Source organism: Bombina bombina, chromosome 1 (assembly GCF_027579735.1).
Source record: "Bombina bombina isolate aBomBom1 chromosome 1, aBomBom1.pri, whole genome shotgun sequence".
Taxonomy (NCBI): Eukaryota; Metazoa; Chordata; class Amphibia; order Anura; family Bombinatoridae; genus Bombina; species Bombina bombina.
This window is the reverse complement of record NC_069499.1, coordinates 24,862,387-24,889,886: the sequence shown is the minus strand read 5'-3', so window position 1 is coordinate 24,889,886 and position 27,500 is coordinate 24,862,387. Positions and strand designations below refer to the sequence as shown.

Below are 27,500 nucleotides of genomic sequence, written 5' to 3'. Positions count from 1 at the left end.
GCACACACAGACACACAGACACACACACACATAAACACTCATACACATAGACATAAAAAACACATCACAGTAAGGAAAGTAACTACACAGCTGTAAAGACACATCACATACCAGCAGGTGACACAAAGGTGACAGACTATTTTATGTGCCATGAATTATTATAATCTTCTAACTATATTTTATACATATTTTAACATTAATAAAACATTCAGATTTTTTTTACATTTTATAGCAAATAAATATAAGTTGTTGATATACAGCATTTATAAGGCAAATAATAATTCAGCACTATGATTGCAGCCAATAAGAGCCAGCCTCGCAGTGTAGCCCAGAGGCGCAGAGCCAGTGACTTGGCTATAAGGGACACTTTTCCCGCTACTGCGACAGGTCCTCCTGCACTGATCTAGGAGACGGTATTTGTACTCACTGGAGTTCAGAAGAATCAGAACCTTCAGACACAGATATTCCCGGTGTTGAAGCTTTAGCTCCCTTAATCTGGATGTTGTGGCCAAAAGCATGTCAAATATCTCCAAAATCCCCTCCACACAGCGGCCTTCCTCTCTGTAATACAACACAGGCAGTGTAGGGACAGGTACAGTACACAGTAACTCATTTACACTGTACTATACTCAGTATATAATGCGCCTCTGTTTTATTAGTACACAGTATAACATCTGTATGCTCACATCATATTACACACATAGGTAGTGTAGGGACAGGTACAGTACACAGTAACTCATTTACACTGTACTATACTCAGTATATAATGCGCCTCTGTTTTATTAGTACACAGTATAACATCTGTATGCTCACATCATATTAAACACATAGGTAGTGTAGGGACAGGTACAGTACACAGTAACTCATTTACACTGTACTATACAGAGGTGCGTGACTCAGTATATAATGCGCCTCTGTTTTATTAGTACACAGTATAACATCTGTATACTCACATCATATTACACACATAGGTAGTGTAGGGACAGGTACAGTACACAGTAACTCATTTACACTGTACTATACTCAGTATATAATGCGCCTCTGTTTTATTAGTACACAGTATAACATCTGTATGCTCACATCATATTACACACATAGGTAGTGTAGGGACAGGTACAGTACACAGTAACTCATTTACACTGTACTATACAGAGGTGCGTGACTCAGTATATAATGCGCCTCTGTTTTATTAGTACACAGTATAACATCTGTATGCTCACATCATATTACACACATAGGTAGTGTAGGGACAGGTACAGTACACAGTAACTCATTTACACTGTACTATACAGAGGTGCGTGACTCAGTATATAATGCGCCTCTGTTTTATTAGTACACAGTATAACATCTGTATGCTCACATCATATTACACACATAGGTAGTGTAGGGACAGGTACAGTACACAGTAACTCATTTACACTGTACTATACAGAGGTGCATGATTAGTGTACACTCAGTATATAATGCGCCTCTGTTTTATTAGTACACAGTATAACATCTGTATGCTCACATCATATTACACACATAGGTAGTGTAGGCACAGGTACAATACACAGTAATTCATTTGATTACAAATGTGGCCCAAAAATAAGTAACACTTCTATTATTTGTGTTACAGGCAGCCATGGGTTGTTACATCATTGCTGTGTGTGTGTGTGTGCTCCTGACAGTCAAGGGGGTCATATCACTACTGTATAGGTGTGTTACTGGCAACCAAGGGGATACAATGACTGCTCTGTTGTGGAGGTGGGGTCTAAAGTTGAACATTCGGGGGGACATTGTTCAATCTCACCTGCCGCCCGTACTCAACTATAGGTTGTCCAGTATTTTTATGGAGCTCGGCTGGCAAACGTATCCATGAGTTAGGTCCTTGGTACATCATAGAAGGCTGCTTATTACACAGTATAACATCTGCATGTGAGCCCCATATTACACACACAGGACACAAAGGCATTATGGCCTACAGAACACGTGAAGCTCTATTGAGAGTGCTGGCTGCGCTATCAATATCACTGGACCTCACAAGGATTAGAGCGCAATCTAGTATTACCAGACCAAGACCAGAAAACGTTTAGTGCGGCTGTCATCCCTTTACCGCGCCCTATATTTTCAATGGATTTCACGGCTGCACTAAACGTCACTCATATTACAAGCTTCACTTGTAATCTGGCCCAAAGTGTTTAACTATGTATTTACTGCAAATATTTCACATCCCATTGTCCTTCACATAAAGGAATATGATCTAAGTATTTGTAAATAGATATTCGTATATATATCTGTATATATCTAAACCTATATATAAGTATATATATCTGTATATATCTAACCCTATATATAAGTATATATATCTGTATATATCTAACCCTATATATAAGTATATATATCTGTATATATCTAACCCTATATATAAGTATATATATCTGCATATATCTAACCCTATATATAAGTATATATATCTGTATATATCTAACCCTATATATAAGTATATATATCTGTATATATCTAACCCTATATATATATATATATATATATATATATATATATATATATATATATATATATATGATAAAAATAAAATATTCATATTTCATATCGGGTTAGTGCATTTGAGAAAACAAGTAGGGTGTTTTTTCCAATTTTCGCGCTCCATTGAAGTCTATGGGGGAAAAGGTTAACACGATCACGGTATTCTAAGTTCAACCTTTCGTACCCGTCGGGTTAGCGCTTGTGCTAAAACTTTTTACTTTCAAATTCTAATACCCGCGCTACCCAACGCACGCAAAATATTACTTCTAGTGCTCCACTAGAAATCTAGCGCAATATGTGCAATATGTTCCAGAGGTTGAACCAATGTAAACCTAACTGCAACTCCCACCTTATATCTATCCACTAACTCCCTAACTGCCCTACTGCACCGTAACTGTGAGCCCCTGTAGCTATAAATTGTATTTCAGCTTTTTTTTGTTTATTTAATTATGTTTCTGTCCTTAATAATTCTCTTGTCATAGTTGTAGAGGCGTGTCTCTCTCAACCAATAAAACAAAGCATGTAGAGACGTGTCCCTCTCAACCAATCAAACAAAGCAGCAGTTGTTCTTATAATCAATGAGGAAGTACAAAACCAAACACGGAAAATATGTTTAAATTTTAAGGTTTTATTAGACATTTTTTCATGTAAAAAAATACTTTAGTTGTGTATAAATGTTGCTCTTTTATAAGTGTGACAGAACATTTTTGAATACAATGTCCTATAAATTGATAACTTTCTGTAATGTACTGGAAATTACAGAGATCAGATAAAAAATGAAACATCAAGATTGTAAGTTATTTATTTTAGAAGTGAAATATCTGCTCCGAATGCCGCAGTCGGGTATTGGTTAAAAGTTCTGTGAAAACTACTGAATAACTGAAGTATTTTATGAAAGTGCTGCATCATTATATCTATAGAGATTGGATATTTACAGCCTCTTTAAAGCCATCAAAATCTTCAATGCTCTCAAAATCTCAGCACACTGGAGGTGTTAGCAGAAATTCCTACCTTTGTTAATTGAAATGTTAGATGTAAAATCATGAATAACCACACTTAGGTCCTATTCACGTTAAAGGGACATGAAAATGCATCACAAAGAACATTCAATTTTAATAGACTTTTCTATTTACTTCTTATATCAAATTCACTTTGTTCTCTTAGTATCCTTTGTTAAAAAATGCACCTAGGTAGGCTCACAAGCAGAAATGCACTACTGGGAGCTGCTGATTGGCGACTACACAAATAAGTCTCTTGTCATTGGCTTAAATTAATAGTCTAGTCAAAAGTAAACTTTCATGATTCAGATAAAGCAGAAATTTTTAGCAAATTTGGCCTTTACTCCTATTATAAATGTTTCTTCGTTCTCTTGCTATCTTTATTTGAAAAAGCAAGAATGTAAGCATAGGAACCGGCCCATTTTTGGTTCAGCACCTTGGTAGCGCTTGCTGGTTGGTGGCTACATTTAGTCACCAATCAGAACATGCAACCCGGTGCTGAACAAAAAATGGGCTAGCTCCTAAGCTTACATTCAAATAAAGATAGCAAGATAACAAAGAAAAACAGGAGTAAGTTAGAAAGTTGCTAAAAATTGCTGCTCTATCTGAATCATGAAAGTTTAATTTTGACTAGACTATCCCTTTAACAGATGTGTTCAGCTAGCTCCCAGTAGTGCAGTACTTCTCTGGAGTGGACTGTAATTTTGTGATTAGCCCCTTTGCAGTGTTAAAACAAATAGTTATATTCAAGTAATAGTGTAGTATTAAAATGCTTTAACAAATTACAGAATTTTCAGTTCGCATTTTATATCCCTTTAAGTTAAAAACTCCTTAACGGTTAAATCAAGAGCTATGGGAATTCATTATTAATGATTGTAAGGTATTTGTGTCACCCAAATAATAACTTAACACCATGCATTCACTTACCTGTCAATAGCAAGATCTTGTGCAAAGAAGAGTTGCCCTGGGTGATCAAGCGATCTCCAGATTAATCCCATCATTAAAACTTCTAACCAGCAGCACTCTAGTAGCCGCACCTGGTCGTACAGGCTGAGCTCCACAAAACCTGTTCATACCAACATTTCATTAGTGTTCATTAAACACATTCTACATTAATCTCAAACATGTTATATTCATTACGTAATGTACAAAGGTTTACTTGTTTTCCCAGGTCAAGCAACACTGTAACGTCTTCCCAAATTAGTAGTAACTGTAATCATATGGCTGGTTCACTATGGTTGTCTGTGCAATGCACTTATCTTGTTTTTCAGATTAGCAGTGGTGAGTAAAATAGTGCTACAAAACGCGTCGGGTTCATGCAGTGAAAGCCATCAGCATACATTTCAAAAGAAAAAAATTGAAAAAGTATAGATTATCCCACACAATACCATATCTTTAAGGTCCAGTAAGTTATAGAGAGAAGATTCTAGCACTAATAAGTGTATTTTCTATAGGTAGCTAAAAATACAGTTAAAGCACTCTGCAAAAAACGCTACATATTCTTACAATAAAAGATACATCATTAGTCCAATATTAAAGTAAAAAAGAAACCTGTATAATTCAAATTCATATCAGTTCCATCATATTTTGTTATTAATTAATACATATGATAAACAAAGTTAAATTAATTACAATAGGATTAGCGGATAGGATCACTCTTCCTGTGGCAACTCTTCGTTGATTGTTGTCCACACAAAAGGTATCCCAAATAAGTATGTTGTAAAACATCACTTTGCAGATCAAGAAACCGTAGGGCCAATGACAAATTTAAGCTGTCCAAACTCCAACTATAGAAGTCTTGTGAAGCAATAGTGAACTGGCAATTAGTCTTCTTATATACATGGCTGTATTCATCAACCCTACGCACTCAATCTTACCCAGTATCTGCATCCTTGTTGTAAAGTACAAACCATACTATACCAATCTATACCAATGAGTTGGCTGTGATTCAATCCAATTGCTCAAATTGAAGTCCTCAGTGCTCTGTATCAGTCAGAAAGGTTCAGCTGAAATCACCTCTGTACTCATCTTGTCAGAAGAAATGTGCATTTCTCCCTCTACTATGTCTCTGGACTTCTTAAAGAAGAATTTGATACTGGATAAGCATGAGTGCATTTTTATAATTAAAAGATATATACATGTACACACTTTGTGGAAAGTGTGTGAACACCTGACCAACACACCTATATGAGCTTGTTGGGCATCCCATTCCTAAACCAATTTATGGAGTTGGTCCACAGTCACTCTTCTGAGAAGGCTATCCACAAGATTTTGAATTTTGTCTGTGGAATTTTATTCCCATTCAGCCAAAAAAAGCTTTTGTGAGTTCAGGCTCTGATGTTGGACAAGAAGGTCTTGCTCACAATCAGAGTTCAAGTCCATCCCAAAGATGTTCAATTGGGTTGAGGTCAGGGCTCTTTGCAGGTCACTAAAATTCCACCAAATCAAACTCTTCAACCCTGGTCTTTTTGGACCTCACTTTGTGAACAGGGGTACAGTCATGCTGAAGCAGTAAAGAGCGTTTCCCAAACTTTTTCCAGTTGAAAGCACCTAATTGTCTAAAATGTCTTTGTATACTGTAGCATTAAGATGACCCTCCACTGGAACAAAGCCCAAAAAAATCACCCTCCTCCATCAAACTTTGCAGCAGGCACTATGCATTCCAGTAGGTAGCATTCTCCTGGCATCCACCAAACACAGATTCTTCCATCAGACTTCCAGATAGTGACACTTGGTTCATCACACCAGAGTAGGGTTGCCAACCGTCCCTTATTTCTAGGGATCTCCCTTATTTGCCAAATCTTTTTTCAGTCTTTCAGGCTCCCTTATCTATCTGCTCATAGAACACTACTCATGTACTCTTATGTAGTTAATCATTTTGATGTATCTGACGGTTTAATGTCTTTACACTGTGCCTTAAATGAGAATTATAATTCCCAGATTTACAAAAAAGTTGTTGACTGCATTAAGCTAGACTGTATGAATGAAGAGGACATTTTATGAAGAATTTTGTTGTACTAAAGTGTATCACATTGTAAAATATTGTTGTTTTCAGTAATTACTGTCTAATCTGTTGATTTCCTACTCTATAAAATGTCCAGTGACTGTACACCACTCCGGTTGGCACTGCGCATGTTGATATAAGGCTTTGTATACAGCCTCTCGGCCATGTAGATCTATTTCATATAGCTCACCATGTATACAGTTCTTGTGTAGATGTTGCTTCTCTTCCAATGGGGAAACATATTTGTGTTTGGGGATTTCATTCAAATATATTTGTAAAGAACAAGTGGTGGAGGTTTAATGGCAATTACAGACATTTTCAGTGTTGTCATTCACTTATAAAACAGCACACAGATGTCATTTTCTGTGACTCATATTGTCATTCACTTATTAAATGTGAGAAGCGTTTACATAATATAGCTGTCATGTTCTTAATGCAGCCGGCAGTTCATAGTAGCTCCCCAACATATACTATAATAATCATTTAACTTTCCACTTAATTAAAGCATTTAACTAACGTTGGGTAAGATTTTAAATTGCACAGGAAATCTGTTTTTCGCAATTGCGAAAATACTGTGCGCGTTATGTTTTTTTTTGCATTGAGGTTTGCGCGGGTATTACAAGTTGCAAAATACCTTATTTTGTGCGCTTGTTAACCAGTGTAATCCATAAAGCCAGATTGCGTGCACTTTCATGTATTCCCCCATAGAAGTCAATGGAGAAGACAAATAGAAAAAGCCCATGATTATTTATTATTGCAAGGTTGTTTTGTCAATGGAATATGTTCTATATATTTTTAAATAAATATTTCTCTATATATGTGATGATTTTTGGACAGATATATCTATTTATAGCGAGATATGTATATGAATATATACAGTATTTGTCTAGATATCTCCACATCTATATGCAAATATCTCTTTGAAAATCCATCTGTTTAATGTGCATAAGATTGTAATGTAAAATATTTTCATTATCTCTATAGTTAAACATATCTCTAGACATATAAATGCATTTTTCTCTATGTATGTGTATGTCAATGTAAAATCCCTGTGTCGGCTTTTTTCTTTCATGTAATTGGCAAGAGTCCATGAGCTAGTGACGTATGGGATATACAATCCTACCAGGAGGGGCAAAGTTTCCAAACCTCAAAATGCCTATAAATACACCCCCCACCACACCCACAATTCAGTTTTACAAACTTTCCCTCCTATGGAGGTGGTGAAGTAAGTTTGTGCTAAGATTTCTACGTTGATATGCGCTTCTCAGCTTTTTTGAAGCCCGGTTCCTCTCAGAGTGCAGTGAATGACAGAGGGATGTGAAGGGAGTATTACCTATTAAATACAATGGTCATCCTAACGGGGATCTATTTCATAGGTTCTCTGTTATCGGTCGTAGAGATTCATCTCCTACCTCCCTTTTCAGATCGACGATATACTCTCATATTCCATTATCTCTACTGATTCTCGTTTCAGTACTGGTTTGGCTATCTACTTTATGTAGATAAGTGTCTTTTGGTAAGTATGTTTTCCTTTTATTAAGACACTCTCAGCTATGGTTTGGCACTTTATATGTTAAGTTCTAAATATATGTTTGTACTTATATTTGCCATGATTCAGGTTTATCAGTATATTTCCTTTTTGCAGACTGTCAGTTTCATTTCTGGGAAATGCATATATAAAAAAAAATAAAAAATTATTACTTGAAATTTTCAAATTGACACTCTTTTCTAAATTGCGGGGTGTTAGGCTCGCGGGAGCGCAAAATGCTATAATTTATTGCGCGATTCTTGGCGCGAGACTTTTTGGGCACAAGAATTTTGTTTGTTGACATAATTTCGTCATTTCCGGCGTCTTAGTTGACGCCGAGAGTTTTTCACGTGGTTGCGTCATCTATGACGTTCGTGTTTGTTGCAGACGTTTTTGGCGGCAAAAAATATTTTGTCAGTTGTGGGCGTCATACTTGCTGCCAAACTTTTGACATTATTTAAGAGTTTTTTTCTTTTTGCTTCTGGTTTCCAGAGGCTTATTTTGTTTGCATGTCTTTCCCATTCCTGAAACTGTCATATAAGGAAATTGATACTTTTGCTTTATATGTTATTTTTTCTCTTACATATTGCAAGATGTCTCAATCTGACCCTGTCTCAGAATCTACTACTGGAATCCTGCTGCCTGATGTCGGTTCTACCAAAGCTAAGTGCATTTGTTGTAAACTTGTGGTAACTGTTCCTCCGTCTGTAGTTTGTGATAGTTGTCATGACAAACTTTTACATGCAGACAATATTTCCATTAGTAGTAATCCATTACCTGTTGCTGTTCCTTCAAGATCTAATGCTCAGGATATTCCTGTTAATGTGAGAGAATTTGTTTCTAATTCCATTCAGAAGGCTTTGTCTGTCATACCACCTTCTAATAAACGAAAAAAGTCTTTTAAAACTTCTCATAAGATTGATGAATTTTTAAATGACCGACAACATTCTGATTTATCTATCTCTGATGAGGATCTATCTGGTTCAGAAGATTCTGCTTCAGATATTGACACTGACAAATCTTCATACTTATTTAAAATGGAGTATATTCGTTCCTTATTAAAAGAGGTGATTGATTGCATTAGATATGGAGGAGTCTAGTCCTCTTGATATTTAAACTAGTAAATGTTTAAATTCGTTTTTAAACCTCATGTAGTTATTCCTGAGGTTTTTCCAGTTCCTGATGCTATTTCAGATGTGATTTCTAGGGAATGGAATAGACTGGGTACTTCTTTTACTCATTCAAGGTTTAAGAAACTGTATCCTTTGGCAACTGATAGATTGGAGTTTTGGGAAAAGATCCCCAAAGTTGATGGGGCCATCTCTACTCTTGCTAAACGTACTACTATTCCTACGGCAGATAGTACTTCTTTTAAAGATCCTTTAGATAGGAAACTTGAATCTTATCTAAGGAAGGCTTATTTATGTTCAGGTCATCTTCTTAGGCCTGCTATTTCTTTGGCTGATGTTGCAGCTGCTTCAACTTTTTGGTTGAAAACCTTAGCGCAATAAGTACCAGATCATAATGTGTATAGCATCATTAAATTAATTCTACATGCTAATAATTTAATTTGTTATGCCATTTTTGATATCATTAGAATTGATGTCAGATATATGTCTTTAGCTATATTAGCTAGAAGAGCTTTATGGCTTAAATCTTGGAATGCTGATATGACTTCTAAATCAACGTTGCTATCTCTCTCTTTCAAAGGTAATAAATTATTTGGTTCTCAGTTGGATTCAATTATTTCAACTGTCACTGGGGGGAAGGGAGCTTTTTTGCCTCAGGATAAAAAATCTAAGGGTAAATTTAAGGCTGCTAACTGTTTTCGTTCCTTTCAACAAAATAAAGAACAGAAACCTGATCCTTCCCCTAAGGGAACGGTTTCCAATTGGAAGCCTTCTTCAGTCTGGAATAAATCCAAGCAATTTAAAAGATATAAATCAGCCCCCAAGTCCGCATAAAGGTGAGGCCCTCATTCCAGCTCAGCTGGTAGGGGGCAGACTAAGATTTTACAAGGATGTTTGGATCAATTCAATCCAAAATCATTGGATTCAGAACATTGTTTCTCAAGGGTACAGAACAGGTTTCAAAGTAAGTCCACCTGTGAGAAGTTTCTTTCTCTCACGCATTCCAGTGAACCCAGGAAAAGCTCAGGCTTTCCTGAAGTGTGTTTCAGACCTGGAGTTATCTGGGGTAATTGTAACAGTTCATTTTCAGGAATGTGGTCTGGGGTTTTATTCAAATCTGTTCATTGTCCCAAAGAAGGAGAATTATTTGAGACCAGTTCTGGATCTAAAAATTTTGAATTGTTATGTAAGAATACCAACATTCAAAATGGTGACTATAAGGACTATTCTGCCTTTTGTTCAGCAAGGGCATTATATGTCCACAATAGACTTACAGGATGCATATCTTCATATCCCGATTCATCCAGATCACTATCAGTTCCTGAGATTCTCTTTTCTAGACAAGCATTACCAATTTGTTGCTCTTTCTTTTGGCCTAGCGACAGCTCCAAGGATTTTTTCAAAGGTTTTCGGTGCCCTACTCTCTGTAATCAGAGAGCAGGGTATTGCAGTGTTTCCTTATTTGGACGATATCTTGGTACTTGCTCAGTCTTTATGTTCTGCAGAATCTCACACGAATCAACTAGTGTTGTTTCTTCAAAAACATGGATGGAGGATCAATTTACCAAAAAGTTCTTTGATTCCTCAGACAAGGGTAACCTTTTTAGGTTTCCAAATAGATTCAGTATCCATGACTTTGTCTCTAACAGACAAGAGACGTCTGAAATTGGTTGCAGCTTGTCGGAACCTTCAGTTTCAATCATTCCCTTCAGTAGCTATGTGCATGGAGGTTTTAGGTCTCATGTCTGCAGCATCGGACGCGATCCCCTTTGCTCGTTTTCACATGAGACCTCTCCAGCTTTGTATGCTGAATCAATGGTGCAGGGATTATACAAATATATCACAATTAATATCCTTAAATCCCAATGTTCGACTATCTCTGACTTGGTGGTTAGATCACCATTGTTAAGTTCAAGGGGCCTCTTTTGCTCGTCCAACCTGGACTGTGATCACAACAGATGTGAGTCTTTCAGGTTGGGGAGCTGTCTGGGGATCTCTGACAGTGCAGGGGGTTTGGAAATCTCAAGAGGCGAGATTACCAATCAATATTTTGGAACTCCGTGTGATTCTCAGAGCTCTTCAGTTTTGGCCTCTTCTGAAGAGAGAACCGTTTATTTGTTTTCAGACAGACAATGTCACAACCGTGGCATATATCAATCATCAGGATGGGACTCAGTCTTCAAGCTATGAAAGAAGTATCTCGGATACTTGCTTGGGCGGAATCCAGCTCCTGTCTAATTTCTGCAGTCCATATTCCAGGTATAGACAATTGGGAAGCGGATTATCTCAGTCGTCAGACTTTACATCCGGGAGAGTGGTCTCTTCACCCAGATGTGTTTTTTCAGATTGTTCAGATGTGGGGGCTTCCAGAAATAGATCTGATGGCTTCTCATCTAAACAGGAAACTTCCCAGGTATCAATCCAGGTCCAGGGATCCTCAGGCGGAAGCAGTGGATGCGTTGACACTTCCTTGGAGTTATCAACCTGCTTATATTTTTCCGCCTCTAGTTCTTCTTCCAAGAGTGATTTCCAAAATCTTAATGGAGCGTTCGTTTGTACTGCTGGTGGCTCCAGCATGGCCACACAGGTTTTGGTATGCGGATCATGTTCGGCTTTCCAGTTGCCAACCTTGGCCACTTCCGTTAAGGCCAGACCTTCTATCTCAAGGCCCGTTTTTCCATCAGGATCTCAAATCATTAAATTTGAAGGTATGGAGATTGAACGCTTAGTGCTTAGTCATAGAGGTTTCTCTGACTCAGTGATTAACACTATGTTGCAGGCTCGTAAATCTGTGTCTAGAAAGATTTATTATTGGGTTTGGAAGACTTACATTTCATGGTGTTCTTCTCATAAATTCTCTTGGCATTCTTTTAGAATTCCTAGAACTTTACAGTTTCTTCAGGATGGTTTAGATAAGGGTTTGTCTGCAAGTTCCTTGAAATGACAAATCTCTGCTCTTTCTGTTCTGTTCCACAGAAAAATTGCTAATCTTCCTGATATTCATTGTTTTGTACAGGCTTTGGTTCGTATCAAGCCTGTCATTAAATCAGTCTCTCCTCATTGGAGTCTTAATTTGGTTTTGAAGGCTTTACAGGCTCCTCCATTTGAGCCTATGCATTCTCTGGACATTAAATTACTTTCTTGGAAAGTATTGTTCCTTTTGGCCATCTCTTCTGAATTATCTGCTCTTTCTTGTGAGTCTCCTTTTCTGATTTTTCATCAGGATAAGGCGATTTTGCAGACTTCATTTAAATTTTTACCTAAAGTTGTGAATTCCAACAACATTAGTAGAGAAATTGTTGTCCCTTTGTTGTGTCCTAATCCTAAGAATTCTCTGGAGAGATCTTTACATTCTTTGGATGTGGTAAGAGCTTTGAAATATTATGTTGAAGCTACTAAAGATTTCAGAAATACTTCTAGACTATTTGTTATCTTTTCTGGTTCTAGGAAAGGTCTGAAGGCTTCTGCCATTTCTTTGGCATCTTGGTTAAAGCTTTTGATTCATCATGCTTATTTGGAGTCGGGTAATTCCCCACCTCAGAGGATTACGGCTCATTCTACTAGGTCAGTTTCCACTTCCTGGGCTTTTAAGAATGAAGCTTCTATTGATCAGATTTGCAAAGCAGCAACTTGGTCTTCTTTGCATACTTTTACTAATTTCTACCATTTTGATGTTTTCTCTTCTTCAGAAGCAGTTTTTGGTAGAAAAGTACTTCAGGCAGCTGTTTCAGTTTGATTCTTCTGCTTATAATTTCAGTTTTTTTCATTATAAAGATTAAAACTTTTGATTTGGCTTGTGTATTAATTTTTCAGTGGAATTGTCTGTCTTTATTTTTTATCCCTCCCTCTCTAGTGACTCTTGCGTGGAGTTCCACATCTTGGGTATTTGCTATCCTATACGTCACTAGCTCATGGACTCTTGCCAATTACATGAAAGAAAACATAATTTATGTAAGAATTTACCTGATAAATTCATTTCTTTCATATTGGCAAGAGTCCATGAGACCCACCCTTTTTATGGTGGTTATGATTTTTTTTTGTATAAAGCACAATTATTCCAATTCCTTGCTGATGCTTTCGCTCCTTTCTTATCACCCCACTTCTTGGCTATTCGTTAAACTGAATTGTGGGTGTGGTGGGGGTGTATTTATAGGCATTTTGAGGTTTGGGAAACTTTGCCCCTCCTGGTAGGATTGTATATCCCATACGTCACTAGCTCATGGACTCTTGCTAATATGAAAGAAATGAATTTATCGGGTAAATTCTTACATAAATTATGTTTTTCCCTATAACACAAGATCTGGTATCTTTGAACCCTTATAACTTTTATGTGCAATATTTTTTTTTAATAATTTGTATTAGACAGTGTTAATATGAGTGTAACTGTACTTTGTAATGTATTTTTAAAGTGTTTTGTGAAATGTTTTTGTTGCGGAAAACTGTTAAATACAGCTTTCGAGCGCGGAAAAGATTGTTGCGTAAATCACGATTTTTCAAGACTTGTAATATCTGCGCAATGCAAATTGATTTGCGAAAAGACCATATAGTGCGGAAAACTCATACCGCGTGACTTGTAATCTTGCCCTTTATGGGTTAATTTTTTGTGAATAATCCACATATCCTTTTTTTGAATACTACCATTCTATATTCACTTATATTGTTTCACACCATTGTTATTTTTGATTGCTTTACTTATTTTGTGTGTGTATAGTTCAGCGACACAACTGTTATTTTTTGTTTAATTTTCTCACATATAACAAGTTTGAAATAAACCCGTCCCCTCATCCCTGATTCGGCAAGGAAGAGAAACTGATAAAAAATACTCAAGTCTCTTTCATTTAGCAAAAACAGGTTTACATTTGTACTCAATTGCTTATATGGGGGCAGCAAAGTTTAAATCTTAAAATCTCATTTGAATCAGATTTTAAATCCAGAAATATAATGACTTTTTAGTTCTGAACAAATACATGAACAAACATTTTTTTATGTTTGCAATTGAATTTTGTATTTGTTTTTCTTCTCAAAATAAAAATGTGTCTTGAGGGCTTGAACTGAGAACCTTATTAGTATAAATCAGGTTGACAAACTCTGGGCACTATGAGTATTATGGCTGTCACAATATCACAGCTGACATGTTGCTTTGACAGGTGACATTTCTGCCAAGAGGGCAAATTCCTATAATAGTTGTCTCTAGTATGTAAGCTATAAACGCTAAACCTTTACACCTAACTTACAATATATTGCTCTCACCAGATATTTGTCTGCACCGGGCTGGTATGGATTATGAAATCTTGGCATAGTTGAGACTCCAGTCTGAACATTCCAACTTCAAACTGTATCGAGAGATCTCATGCCCAGATAAACACACATTTTAATAGATTTAAGACTTTTCTGTATGATTTTTATAACAAAAAGACTGAAAACAATTCAAGTGGATTTGAACCCAGGATCATGATATAGGGAGTCAGATAAACTACTGACGGCGCTACACACAATCTACTGATTAATGTAGTCTCTCTGTATGTCAGTATGCGTTCGGATGCATTACTTACTTGCACTGATTTAGCTCAGATAGGAAATGTAAAAAAAATGTTGCTTATTGTCTTCTATTCACATTTTATGCTTATAACGAGGTACGTGTATTTGGAGGTTTTGAATGCCTCTGAATGTGGAACAAAGCAGCTGCTCACGGCATTTGGCTCTTTTCGAAGACAGATTTTTTTTCTTGTGAAAGTGCAACACATTAAAGGGACACTGAACCCAAATGTTTTTCTTTCATGTTTCAGATATAGCAGCAATTTTAAGCAAATTTCTCATTTACTCCTATTATCAATTTTTCTTTGTTCTCTTGGTATCTTTATTTGAAAAAGCAGCACCTGGGTAGCGCTTGCTGATTGGTGGCTAAATTGCTGCTTTGTCTGAATCACGAAAGAAAAAAATTGGGTTTAGTGTCCCTTTAAGATCTGGATTTGCACACATCTTAGTATATTGCCCTTTCACAAGAAGAAATCCATCTCTGAAAAGAGCCGAATGCCGTGAGCGGCGCCGTGTTCCGCATTTGAAAGCATAAGAAACCTCGGAATGCTCATGCCTTCTTATAACAAGGGCATAAAATCAGTTTAGATACATGGGAGCCAAATTATCAAGCTCCCCTGCTCCATAACATGTCCGTCTGCTCAGAGGCCGCGGACATCAATCCGCCCGATCCTAAACGATCGGGCTGATTGCCGAGAATCTGCAGGGGGGGCATTGCACAAGCAGTTCATAAGAACTGCTTGTGTAATGATAAATGTATCGATGTGCGGCAGACATGATACATTACATCGTATTATGTCCGCTCGCACATTAAAAATTAGGCCCCATAATTTCATAACTGATTACTGCAACATTTCTTCCCTGTTTTTAAATCTAAAGTTGCTGTGTAAAAATAAAAATAATTGTCTTTCTCCCTAAAGAGTATCATTTTATATGGGGCATATATGCAATATCATCCTACTTAAATCTTGTGTGTTCAGTTAGTCATCGTTTGTTTGGCTGTGGAACTTTTTACAAGTCAGCCATGAAAAATCAGCTGTTTAATTTCTTTCCTCCGTATGGAAAAAAAAATCTATTTCCTAAACACATAAACCAATCTCAAAATAAGTTCTGGTGAGTACAATTATGAGAGAAACCTCCATCTCAAATACACTGATGAAAAACAGATCATTTTGTATCTGCACATCCCAAAAAATTAATTTAGATCAGATTTTCAGAAAGTTGTTGACTGCATGAAGCAAGTCTGTGTGAATGAAGAGGAATTGGATGAAGAATTTTGTTGTACCAAACTGTATCACATTTTAAAATATTTTTTGTTTTTTAGATCAGATGTCCACAGAAAAACCTCTGGTAACTGTGTTTCTGTTGGAGCAGGAATCCCTTGCTCCAGAGGGAACACTTGGTTATGTTCTAATGATTTTTCTACAAAATCTGCCATGAAAGGCCTAGATTACAAGTGTTGCGCTAACTGTAGCGCAAGTGCGATATCAGGTTTATTTGGGCTCCCTAGAGCGTCTTCAGTCTCTCTAACCTCACCAGTCCTTATCTTATTAAATAGTATTAAATAACATAAGGACCGGTGAGGTTGAAGAAACTCTAGGGAGCCTAAATAAACCTGAGATCGCACTTGCGCTACATTTAGCACATCACTCGTAATCGAGCCCTATGTGAATTGTTGTAGGTAAATCATTTGTTAAGCTTTTCTAAAATATTATAATATATCACAGCTGAGGTTTTGTGTGGGAAAAATCCTATCTCATTTATTTGGATGTACAGACTTGCTACAGAATGATTCATTTTGTACCAGATTATATATCAAAATGGTATGGTAATGAGATATGCCAATGCTAGGGATGGGTGAATGTTTCTAAAAATTCAAAATTTAAAACGAATTATGATACATTTGTTCGTTCGAATTGAATTTTGAATGTTTATATAACATTCTAACATTCTATTATCGAATTTTTGTTTTCGAATTTTTCAATAAAATTCGAAAACATTCGTTTGAATAATAGAATGTTTAGCTATGTATTCATTCAATTTCTAAATGTAATATTCGAATTCGAATGTGACATTTGAATTTGAATGTAACATTCAAAATCGAAATAGTATTTCTAGTCTAAAACTGTGTTTTATAAATGTAATATTCGAATTTGAATGTCACATTCAAATTTGAAATAGTATTTCTAGTCTAATACTGTGGTTTTTAAATGTAATTTTCGAATTAGAATGTGACATTCAAATTCGAAATAGTATTTATAGTTTAATACTGTGTTTTATAAATGTAATATTCGAATTTGAATGTGACATTCGATTCAAATGTGACATTCTAATTTGAAATAGTATTTCTAGTCTACAATTGGTTATATAAATGTAATATTCGAATTTGATTGTGACATTCGAATTCGAATGTGACATTCGAAAACTGTAAATAACATTCGAAAATAGAATTTTTAAGAATATTTGTTCTTATCAACATTCTATTATGTAAATCGAATTTCTACAATAACATTCGTTCTAACATTCGAATATAAACACATTCGCCCATCCCTAGCCAATACTTGTGTAAAACAAAACATAAACACACATGTATCAGCACAATGGAACTAAATATCTTTAAAAAAAAATTCAAATGGACTTCCTGTTTATTGTCTTGGCGTTTGTGATCTTTAACAGACTAAGGGGCCGAATTATCAAGCTTTGAATGGAGCTTGATGCTCCTTGTTTCCGGCGAGCCTTCAGGCTTGCACGAAACAGAAGTTATGAAGCAGCGGTCTAAAGACCGCTGCTCCTTAACTTGTCAGCCTGCGAATACGATCGGGTTGATGGACACCCCCTGCTAGTGGCCGACTGGCCGCAAATCTGCAGGGGGCGGTATTGCACAAGCACTTCTGGTGAACTGCTTCCGCAATGATAAATGCCGACAGCATATTCAGTCAGCATTTATCGATGTGCAGCGGACATGATACGCTACATCATATCATTTCCCCTCGCACTTTGATAAATATGCCCCGTAGGCGTCTCCTGTTTGAGTTGTGAATTTCAAACAATATAGAAACACATTGGAAGTTGCTAAATCCCTTTCTTTAACTTGAATATTTGTACATAATAAGATTCAATTGATCGCTAATTTATTGCTATTTATAATATATATTTGAAAATATCAATCTATTGCTTTACTTTGTGTCTTCAATAAATATAACAAATAAAAAAAAAAAGATAATGCACTGAAGGCCCCATTTAACAATCCCCAGATGGACAGGGTTTGCTTCCGCCCTAGACCAATGGCACGTGAGTAGGGGTTGTCAATCACCCCATCTGTCCAGGGTTTAATCCACCAGCTAAAAGCTGGCGTAAAGGGTTCGGAAGCAATGGTCTGATGCGAGCCTGCAGCGAAGGGCCTGCATGCACATGCATCTTAATAAATGGAGCCCTTAGTCTGAATTTTAAATGAGTATTAGATTATTTCTGACAAATTTCAATGTGACAGCCATTAGCCAATCACAGAATTCATATACGTATATTGTGTGAATTCTTGCGCATGCTCAGTAGTAGATGGTGCTTCACAAATACTAAAATTTAAAACAAATGTGCACATTTTGATAATGGAAGTGAATTAGAAAGTTGTTTACAATTACAAGCTCCATCTGAATCAGTTTAATTTTAACTTTAGTGTTCATTTAATCTGATGTTTTTTTGGATACTACAGATGCTGAGGCTAAGCACTTCTATTGTGGATATAAAAAGTCTACACAATCTTATGAAATTGCAGGTTTTCAAATGTAAAGACAGAAATAACAACAATGTAAATATCAGGGAAAAAACAAATATTGAATTCTTAGAAATATTTTAAATAAATAAAAAACGACACCACCAGATTACAAGTGGCGCGCTAATGCTAACGTGCATATTGGTATTACAATCCTATGGTTAAACAGATCTAGGTTTAGTGCTGCCGCTCAAATAGCGCTAGAAGAATTTGTGTGACCTGAGCCCTGAAGTAAAGTGTAAGGGGCATATTTATGATTGTGCGAGCGGACATGATCCGATATAGCGGATCATGTCTGCCACACATCAATAAATGCAGACAGCTGGTGCAATGCCGCCCCCTGCAGATTTGCGGCCAATTGGCCGCTAGCAGGGGGTGTCAATCAACCCGATCGTATTCGATCAGGTTGATTTCTGGCAATTGGGGCATCAAGCTCCGTACAGAGCTTGATAAATATGCCCCTAAGGATTAAAATAAACTTACACAAAACACATGTAAAACATATTAAAATAAAGTATTACACTCATATTGTCACACTCAGAGGAGTGGAGTTAAGGGCTTGGAGCTCTGAGGTAGAGGTGTCTATCTTAAGTTTCCCTTGTGAGTTAAAAGAGGCCAATGGGATGTGATTCATAGAGGCAAGCCACATCATATGATATACTGTACTGAAGTACTTAGTAATTTCAAGTATTCCTAACATACCTTGTGCTTAACTACAGCTGGTTTAGCGCAGCTTCAGGTTAGCTCGTGAACGATAAAATGAAAAGGCATTCTTTAGCGTTCATCATAGAAGTATATGGAGAGCAGGAGTTAGCACGGTCATGAAATCTGAACTTCAGAAATTATCGCGCTTGAATATTTTGCTTGCATGCTAACTTTTTCCTTTCAACTTGTAGTACCAGCGCTAACGTAGAAGCACTGTTGATTTACCTTAAGCACAGTTAGCGCTGTAGAGCGATACAAATTTACAGTTCCACTTGTAATTTAGGCTTAATAATTTGTGGAAGCACTTTTTATATTTATTACAAACTTGTTTTTGTGAATAAGTTTTTATTAACTTTGATCAGCAAGACTTTGAAATTTTACTCCACTCTTCTTTGCAAAAAAACTCAAGTTCCTTCAAAATGTGAGGGTATCACCGGTGTAAAGCTCTCTTTAGGCCATTAACAGGTTTTCAAAGAGTTTGAGGTCTGGGCTCTGACTGGGCCATTCCAAAACTTTAATTTCCTTTTCTGAAGTCATTCCTTGGTCAACTTGGATGTGTGTTTTGTGTCATTGTCATGTTGGAATGTGAAATTCCTCTTCATCTTAAGCTTTCTAACAAAGCCTAGCAGGTTTGTGCCAAAATATCTTGATATTTGAAACTTTACATTATCCCATCTATCTTGACCAGAGCTCCTAATGCAGCTGAACAGAAGCAGCCCCAAAGCATGATCTTACCACTACCATACTTCAACGTTGGTATGGAGTTCCTTGGATGATGAGCTTAATAGGCTTTGTGCCAAACAGATCTTTTACAATTTAGGCCAAAAAGTTCACCCTTTGTCTCGTCAGACCATGGCACATTTTCCCACATGGTTTGAGATTACCAAATGAATCTTTTGGTATAATTTAGATGGACTTGGATGTTCCTTTTTGTAAGAAATAGTTTCCCAACCCCATATCCAAGTTATGTGCAGAATACAAGATATTAGTGGTCACATGCAAGGAGTTACCGCTAACTGACAAAAATTCCTTTAGCTCCTTCAGTGTTGGCCTCTCGGTAGCCTTCCTGATACGTTTTCTCTTTGTCCTCTCATCAACTTTGGAGGGTAGTCCTGATCTTTGCAATGTCTCTGTGGTGCCACATTTTCTCCACTAGTTGATGATGGTTTTGACAGTATTCCATGGTACATCCAGTATTCTTTTATATCCCTCTCCTGATTGGTACTTTTAGACAATTTTCTCTCACAGTGTCTTTCTCTTAGTAGGATGCAGCCCCAAGCATTACAGCAAATTCTACAGTAACAGCTGACTTTTATTGATGGCAGGTGTATGCTGTTTATCGCTTTCTAATAATTCACTTTTTTCTCTGGAATTTTGTTTGTTCTAAAATCACATTGCAGATGCAAAATATCTGACATTTACATTGTTGATATTTCTGTCTTTACATTTTAAAAAACCTGCAATATCATAAGTGTGTGTAGACTTTTTATATCCACTATATTTAAATGTTGATCATAATACAGTATTCAAATGTATAAAAAATAACACATGTTTATTTTCAGATGAATGCTAAAATGAATACATTTTTGAGAATTATGATAAACAACAAATAAACAATTGCGAAAAACTTTATTTTAAATTTATTCACACAATAAAACTGTTACTTTAAGGGAAGGAAAGACCATCAAGCAATGTCATTGCCAGTTGATTGATTCCTGTGTCAGTCAATGAATATGTAAGCTTCATATTTGTTCCTGGCCAGTCCTGACCAGATAAAAAAAACAACAATGTTTTTTTCTGTGCTGCTGGTTTGTAGCAGTAGCACTAGCTACTACGTTAACTTTATTAAAGTTTAAGCTGCTAAAGACATTCCCCTATAGGATATAGCAGGTAAAGCTTTTCATTAACAAACTCTAAATCAACCTATTAAGCGAATATCAGATGAAACAGATTTTTTTGTCTGTGCACATGCCTATTGATAAACCATTAATTCACATTTATATTTGGAGAAACACAGTTTAAGTGACTAGTAATATGATTAGCCCATATGGTTTATATTGACAGTATAATATTATGGGCTAGATTACAAGTGGCACTTTAATGTTTGCGTGCATGTGATTTAAGAATATCGTGGGCACATTAATTTGCACACGTATTACAAGTTGAAATTAAATGCGTTCACTCAAGCGTAATCAAATTAGCTTGACTGAAGACCTCACATAAAGGGTTAGAGCTAAAATAAAAGTTGCACCAAACAAAACATAAAATAGTTTTAATAAAGTGCTACACTCATATAAACACTATCTGATAACAAATAATCATATAAATATTCATTATTTTTTTATAAGGGTTAAAAGTATATGGTATATGGCCAGGAATTTGTCTGCAAAGGGCTATGATAGATATATATATATATATATATATATATATATATATATATATATATATATATATATATATATATATATGTATGTATGTCTAAATAATAATTCTATAATAATGTTTAATACTGTGCTTTACTGTGTATTTACTGTAAATATTTAACATTCCACAGAAAAACATCAGATTAGCAACACTATTAATAGAACAGTTTATCTCTCATATAAAAATAAACATTATACTCAAAAAGTTTTTGCACTACTCACCGTAGACGATGAAAAGGCATTTGACTCCATTTCCTGGGATCCTTTAGATCAATTTCTGTTTTAAGTATTAATGGATTACTTTCCTCAAATATAACTTTACAAAAAGGGACTAGACAAGGCTGCCCACTGTCACCACTACTCTTTAATATCGTTTTTGAACCCCTAGCGATTATATGTAGGAAAAAATTAGAAGGCATTCTTATTGGTAATAGACAGTTTATTCTCTCCCTTTATGCTGACAATATACTTTTTTTATGTAGGAAATACCAAACTCAACATCCCAATTATTTTGGATATTATCACTGAATATAGCAAATTTTCGTGATATAAAATCAATCTTACCAAGTCAGAAATACTCTGGATCGTTAAAACAAAAGATAGCCAACTGACTAATCCATTTGCACAAGCAAAAGGAAAAATTAAATACCTAGGAATAACATTAACTAAAAATCCAGAGGAATGGTATGACCTTAATTTTACTTCTCTATGGCAGAAATGCTTCTTAGATCTTAAAAACTGGGCCCGGTTGCACTTAACCTTGTTGGCCAAGATTACATTAATTAAAATGATTATTTTCCCGAAAATATTTTTTCTCCTGCAAAATATCCTGATTCTTCTCAATAGGAATATTATTCAAATTTTTAATTCCCAGTGCTCACGTTTTTTATGGGGTAAAGGGAAACTTTGAATGTCAATAAGAAAACTAACTCATCTTAAGGAGCATAGAGGATTTGCATTTCTCAATATTAAGTTTTACAATCTGGTATGTTTGGCCAAGATCGCAATTGACTGGCTTACTGGTACAAACTTCATTACAAATTCTGTCAAAGAAGAAGTTCTGTGTTCACCATACTCCTTAAGAGTCCTTTTACATCTGAACCAATCTAACTTTAATAAAAAAGGCTTACTGAAATATTCATTCCTTAATATTATAGCAGCCTGGTGTAAGATCTGTCAAACCCTGCATATTAACAGGAGTGCCTCTCCATACCTTCCAATCAAGGGCAACCCTGAATTTCAGCCTGGACTTAATCTGCAGGTTTTTTGAAACTTGGGCCCAAAAAGGCCTAATTTTTATCTCCCAACTAATAGATCCTCAGTCTAAAATGGTTAAAACCTTTGATACACAGTCAATGGAATTTGGGCTTAATAAAAAACAGTTTTTTTTACCTAATTACAAATCAGACACTATTTCAATAGCCATCAAATTATTATATCTAATCCATGGAAACTGGAGGATATGGATGGTATTATTGGTATCTACCGCTCAGGAAATCATTCAATAACTAAGCTGTATAAACTCCTATTAGCATACAATGCTAAAGATAAAATACTAGAGCTCATTCAGAAATGGGGGCGGATTTTCATGATCTCAAAGTCTTCGCCATGCAGTTATGTTTATGCCGGCTATCTCATATAGGGAATCATATACAAGATCAATAAACAGATCTTATATAACTCCAAGTAGAATGGCTAAATGGTCTATGCAAAGTATTTCTAACGGTGGTCGGAATTTAACATCTTGCTCTAGATGCAGTCTTCCTATTACATGCCTTTTATAACTGCCCTAAGATTAAAAATGTTTGGGCTCAAATTGCTTACTGGCTAAATAGATTTATCCCTATTAAGATAAATTTTGATGCAAAAACAGTAATATTTTTAATTACTCAGGAATATGTCCAAAACAAACATTTAATTAATGCTGCTTTATTGACTGCTAGGCAAAGGATTTTGAGAACCTGGAAAGATAGAAGTGCACCAACGATAGCAGCATTTATTAAGAATATGTTATTCCAGTTATCAGTAGATCAACAGGACCCGTTGATTCATTTAGATAATACATTAAGAGCCTTTTTGGCTAAATGGGAAAATGTCATCATGTCTCTTCCTTCAGAGTCTCAGTCACAGATTCTATATCCTCTACTTGCCTCCCCTCTCTTCCTCCAGCTGTTACTTTTAAATTGCTATCCTTCACATTGGGGGTTACCAGGAATTTAGGCATTTAAATCTCTTTGCTCCACTACCCCCTTTTTTTTGTCTGTCTTCTTTTTCTTTTTTATATACTTTTGAAAACCTTCACTTCATGAGTAAGGTTTATCCGGATTAACTAAAACCTCACCGATTAGATAAATCAAGTCTTAGCACAAAGTTAAGGATCATGTCTCCTGTTTTTTCCGCTATATCGGTTGTGCTTAAGCTCATTTTGAGCTAATTGACAAGGTGTCACGTATATATTTTCTTTTGTAGAATCATATTTGATTATGGTATTGTAAGTTTAGCTTTGTTAAGTAAGGAGCTCAAAGGTAATAGCCATAAATTTGGCTGTTCTTGCTTACTTAATTATTCTGTTATGTACTTGACAACGTTCTCTTGTATTTTTCTTTTTTATGTAACTCCTTCTGTGTCATGGTGTTCTTTTTTGTTGCTTTTTATGCTTGCTGTATCATGAATTGGAATATAAATAAAGATTTTAACATTCCAATGTTTTTCACATACAGGAAAATGTTTTTTTTTTTAAATTTTAAATAGATATTTCTATATATATTTCTATACCCATATATCTATTTCTATAGTTATATAGGTATAGATATTATATTATTGGATGGAGGAAAGATATAAACTGTGACAAAAATAGGAAAAAGCTACCCTTAGAAATATATGACCCTCTACATATACAAAAAAGTCTATGATGTTCCGGCACTACCTTTACCACCTTAGTGATCATCAGGTGTAACATATAACCTGTCATAAAGTCACTTTCCCTCCTCTCCTTTCTTTTATTCCTTCATTCTCTTCTGCTCTTTCTTCTCTCCTTCCCCCCTACCCCCCCTTTTTTCCCTCCTCCTCCATCATGACAACCCCACTCAGATTTCTTACCTTGAACACTAAGGGGTTGAATACCCCAACTAAGCATAGTCTTCTGACTGCATATGGACAGAGACTTAAAGCAGATATCATACTTCTCCAAGAGACTCACTGGACACTAGATCAGTTATAACCATACAAATCCTTCCTTTTCCCACAAAGTATCAGAGCCTCTTACTCTGACAAAACTAGAGGCATTGCAATCCTCATGCATAAAGATGTAGCCTTTGAACAAGTGTATCTGGAGAAGGACTCTGAAGGTAGATATATAATCTGTGTCTGTAAGCTAAATGGTAGATTATTTACTATAGTGAACCTGTATGCTCCCAATCAATGACAGATCCCATTTATTCAAATAGTCCTGAGTAATATGACAACGGTAAGACAAGGGTACACTATAGTTGGAGGAGACTTTAATGTTGTATGGGATTGTGATAATCGATGCATCAAGAAATTCTTTTGAAAACCTGCCTATATGTAGCCAAAGCATTCTAAAGAAGGTTCCAGTAAACCCGTCTTGTCCGCGTAAAGTACCAAGAGTTGCTAATCGCATCCTCCAGCTACCATACTCTAGAGGAGGCATTGCTTTTCCCAATGTTTACCTCTATCATGATGCTACGAGACTGACTCACATTGCATGCTGGAGTAATAACATTAAAAAACCTGCTTGGTTCCATCCTGAGACAGCTCTTCTCCCTAGTGGTATCAAATTGGAGGATCTTATATGGATACCTAAACATAGACTAGCAGATCTTCCGTTAACAAATGATATAATCTTGGGAAATTTCCATACTTGGCATACACTCAGACACCACAAAGAGATTACTCCTCAACCCTCACCCATCCATGGCCTGAAAGGACTACTGACTGGTCTTCCAAATCTTCATGACTCTGGCTGGACAGCTTGGAATTTTGTAGAAATGCATAACTTTTACAGACCAAACACAATCCTTAGTTCCAAACAGATTTTAGATCAGACAATTGAGGCTCCTAAATGGCTTCTGTTTGAAAGCTACAGAATGCTAGGTTTTTGTGAAGCTTAGGGCTTCCTAAAGACAAATCTTAGAGAATGTACTAACTGGGAAAAACGATGGAAAGCAGGAAGCAAATTGACTAAACCACTTACAGTCCACCATCTCCTCTTACTCAATGACTATAGTGAGGATATACCTTGGCAAATAAGGGCCTGGGGAAGAGAGCTAAATGAACAGTTCACAACTCGAGATATAGAATGTGCAACTACACTAACTAAACGCTGCATACATTGTACTTCATATCTTGTAACTTATTTAAAATTTCTTCTAAAGTGGTATCTTACCCCTCACAAGCTAGATAAATTGTATCCCACCTCTTCGCCACTCTGTTGGAGACAGTGTGGACAGCCTGGTTCAGATGTACACATATGCTGGTCCTGCCCAAAAATGCTACATATAGGACTTAAAAACGTTGTAAAATCCCAACAAGCCCTAATCTCTGTTATTTTAACAGCTGTGAAAGCCTGCATAGCTAGATCCTGGAAAAAACAGATGCCCCTTCCATTTCCCAAGTGATTCAGTCGATTGATTACTTGGCAAATATAGAAAAATTCTTCTACAATGCAATTGACAACATTTATCGCTATTGGGCAATTTGGGAGCTCTGGTATCACTATAGGGACATAAATTAGGCTTATAACAGTATTCTACACTTTTCTGAAAACCCCAGCTCCCCCTTTACCCCCCTTTATTTTTCTTCGCTCTCTCTTCCCCTCTCATTTTAATAGGGCTATTAGATTAGGTGTAACTAGTTTAAATATCTGTAATTTGTTTATTATTTTCTGTAATTTAGTGGGTTTTTTTGTACTTTAGCTAATTTAATTTAATTTAGCTAATTGCATTTAATTTAGTTAGCTTATTTTAATTATAGTGTAGTGTTAGGTGTTAGTGTAACTTAGGTTAGGTTTTATTTTACAGGTACTTTTGTATTTCTTTTAGCTAGGTAGTTATTAAATAGTTAATAACTATTTAATAACTATTCTACCTAGTTAAAATAAATACAAACTTGCCTGTGAAATAAAAATAAACCCTAAGATAGCTACAATAAGGTTTTAAATAGGAATAATTTAGTTAATGATAGTAATATTTATTTAGATTTATTGTAATTATATTTAAGTTAGGGGGTGTTAGGGTTAGGGTTAGACTTAGGTTTAGGGGTTAATAACTTTAACATAGTGGCGGCGACGTTGGGCGGCAGATTAGGGGTTAATAAATGTAGTTAGGTTGCTGCGACATTGGGGGCGGCAGATTAGGGGTTAATAAATATAATGTAGGTGTCGGCGATGTTGGGGGCAGCAGATTAGGGGTTCATAAGTATAATGTAGGTGGTGGCGGTGTCCGGAGCGGCAGATTAGGGGTTAATAATATAATGTAGGTGTCGGCGATGTCGGGGCGGCAGATTAGGGGTTAATAAGTGTAAGATTAGGGGTGTTTAGACTCTTGGTTCATGTTAGGGTGTTAGGTGTAAACATAACTTTTATTTCCCCATAGGAATCAATGGGGCTGCGTTACTGAGTTTTACGCTGCTTTTTTGCAGGTGTTAGACTTTTTCTCAGCCGGCTCTCCCCACTCCCTATGGGGAAATCGTGCACGAGCACGTACGACCAGCTCACCGCTGACTTAAGCAGCGCTGGTATTGGAGTGCGGTAATGAGCAAAATTTTGCTCAACGCTCACTTCTTGTCTTTTAACGATGGGTTTCTGAAAACCCGTAATACCAGCGCTGCAGGTAAGTGAGCAGTGAGACAAAACTGCTCATTAG

The 27,500-nt window shown here is 36.2% G+C and overlaps 1 protein-coding gene across 1 annotated transcript in view; it reads right to left on the bottom strand.

Annotated features, from left to right (window-relative positions):
* The window catches only part of ESR2 (estrogen receptor 2), a 242,199-nt gene that overhangs the window by 7,681 nt on the left and 207,018 nt on the right, over window positions 1-27,500 (bottom strand). The window contains exons 5-6 of the mRNA XM_053704477.1: window positions 4,452-4,590; window positions 428-561 (exon numbers count right to left, since the gene is read on the bottom strand). Of these exons, the coding sequence (XP_053560452.1) occupies window positions 428-561; window positions 4,452-4,590 (273 nt within the window). The remainder of the gene's footprint in view (window positions 1-427; window positions 562-4,451; window positions 4,591-27,500) is intronic.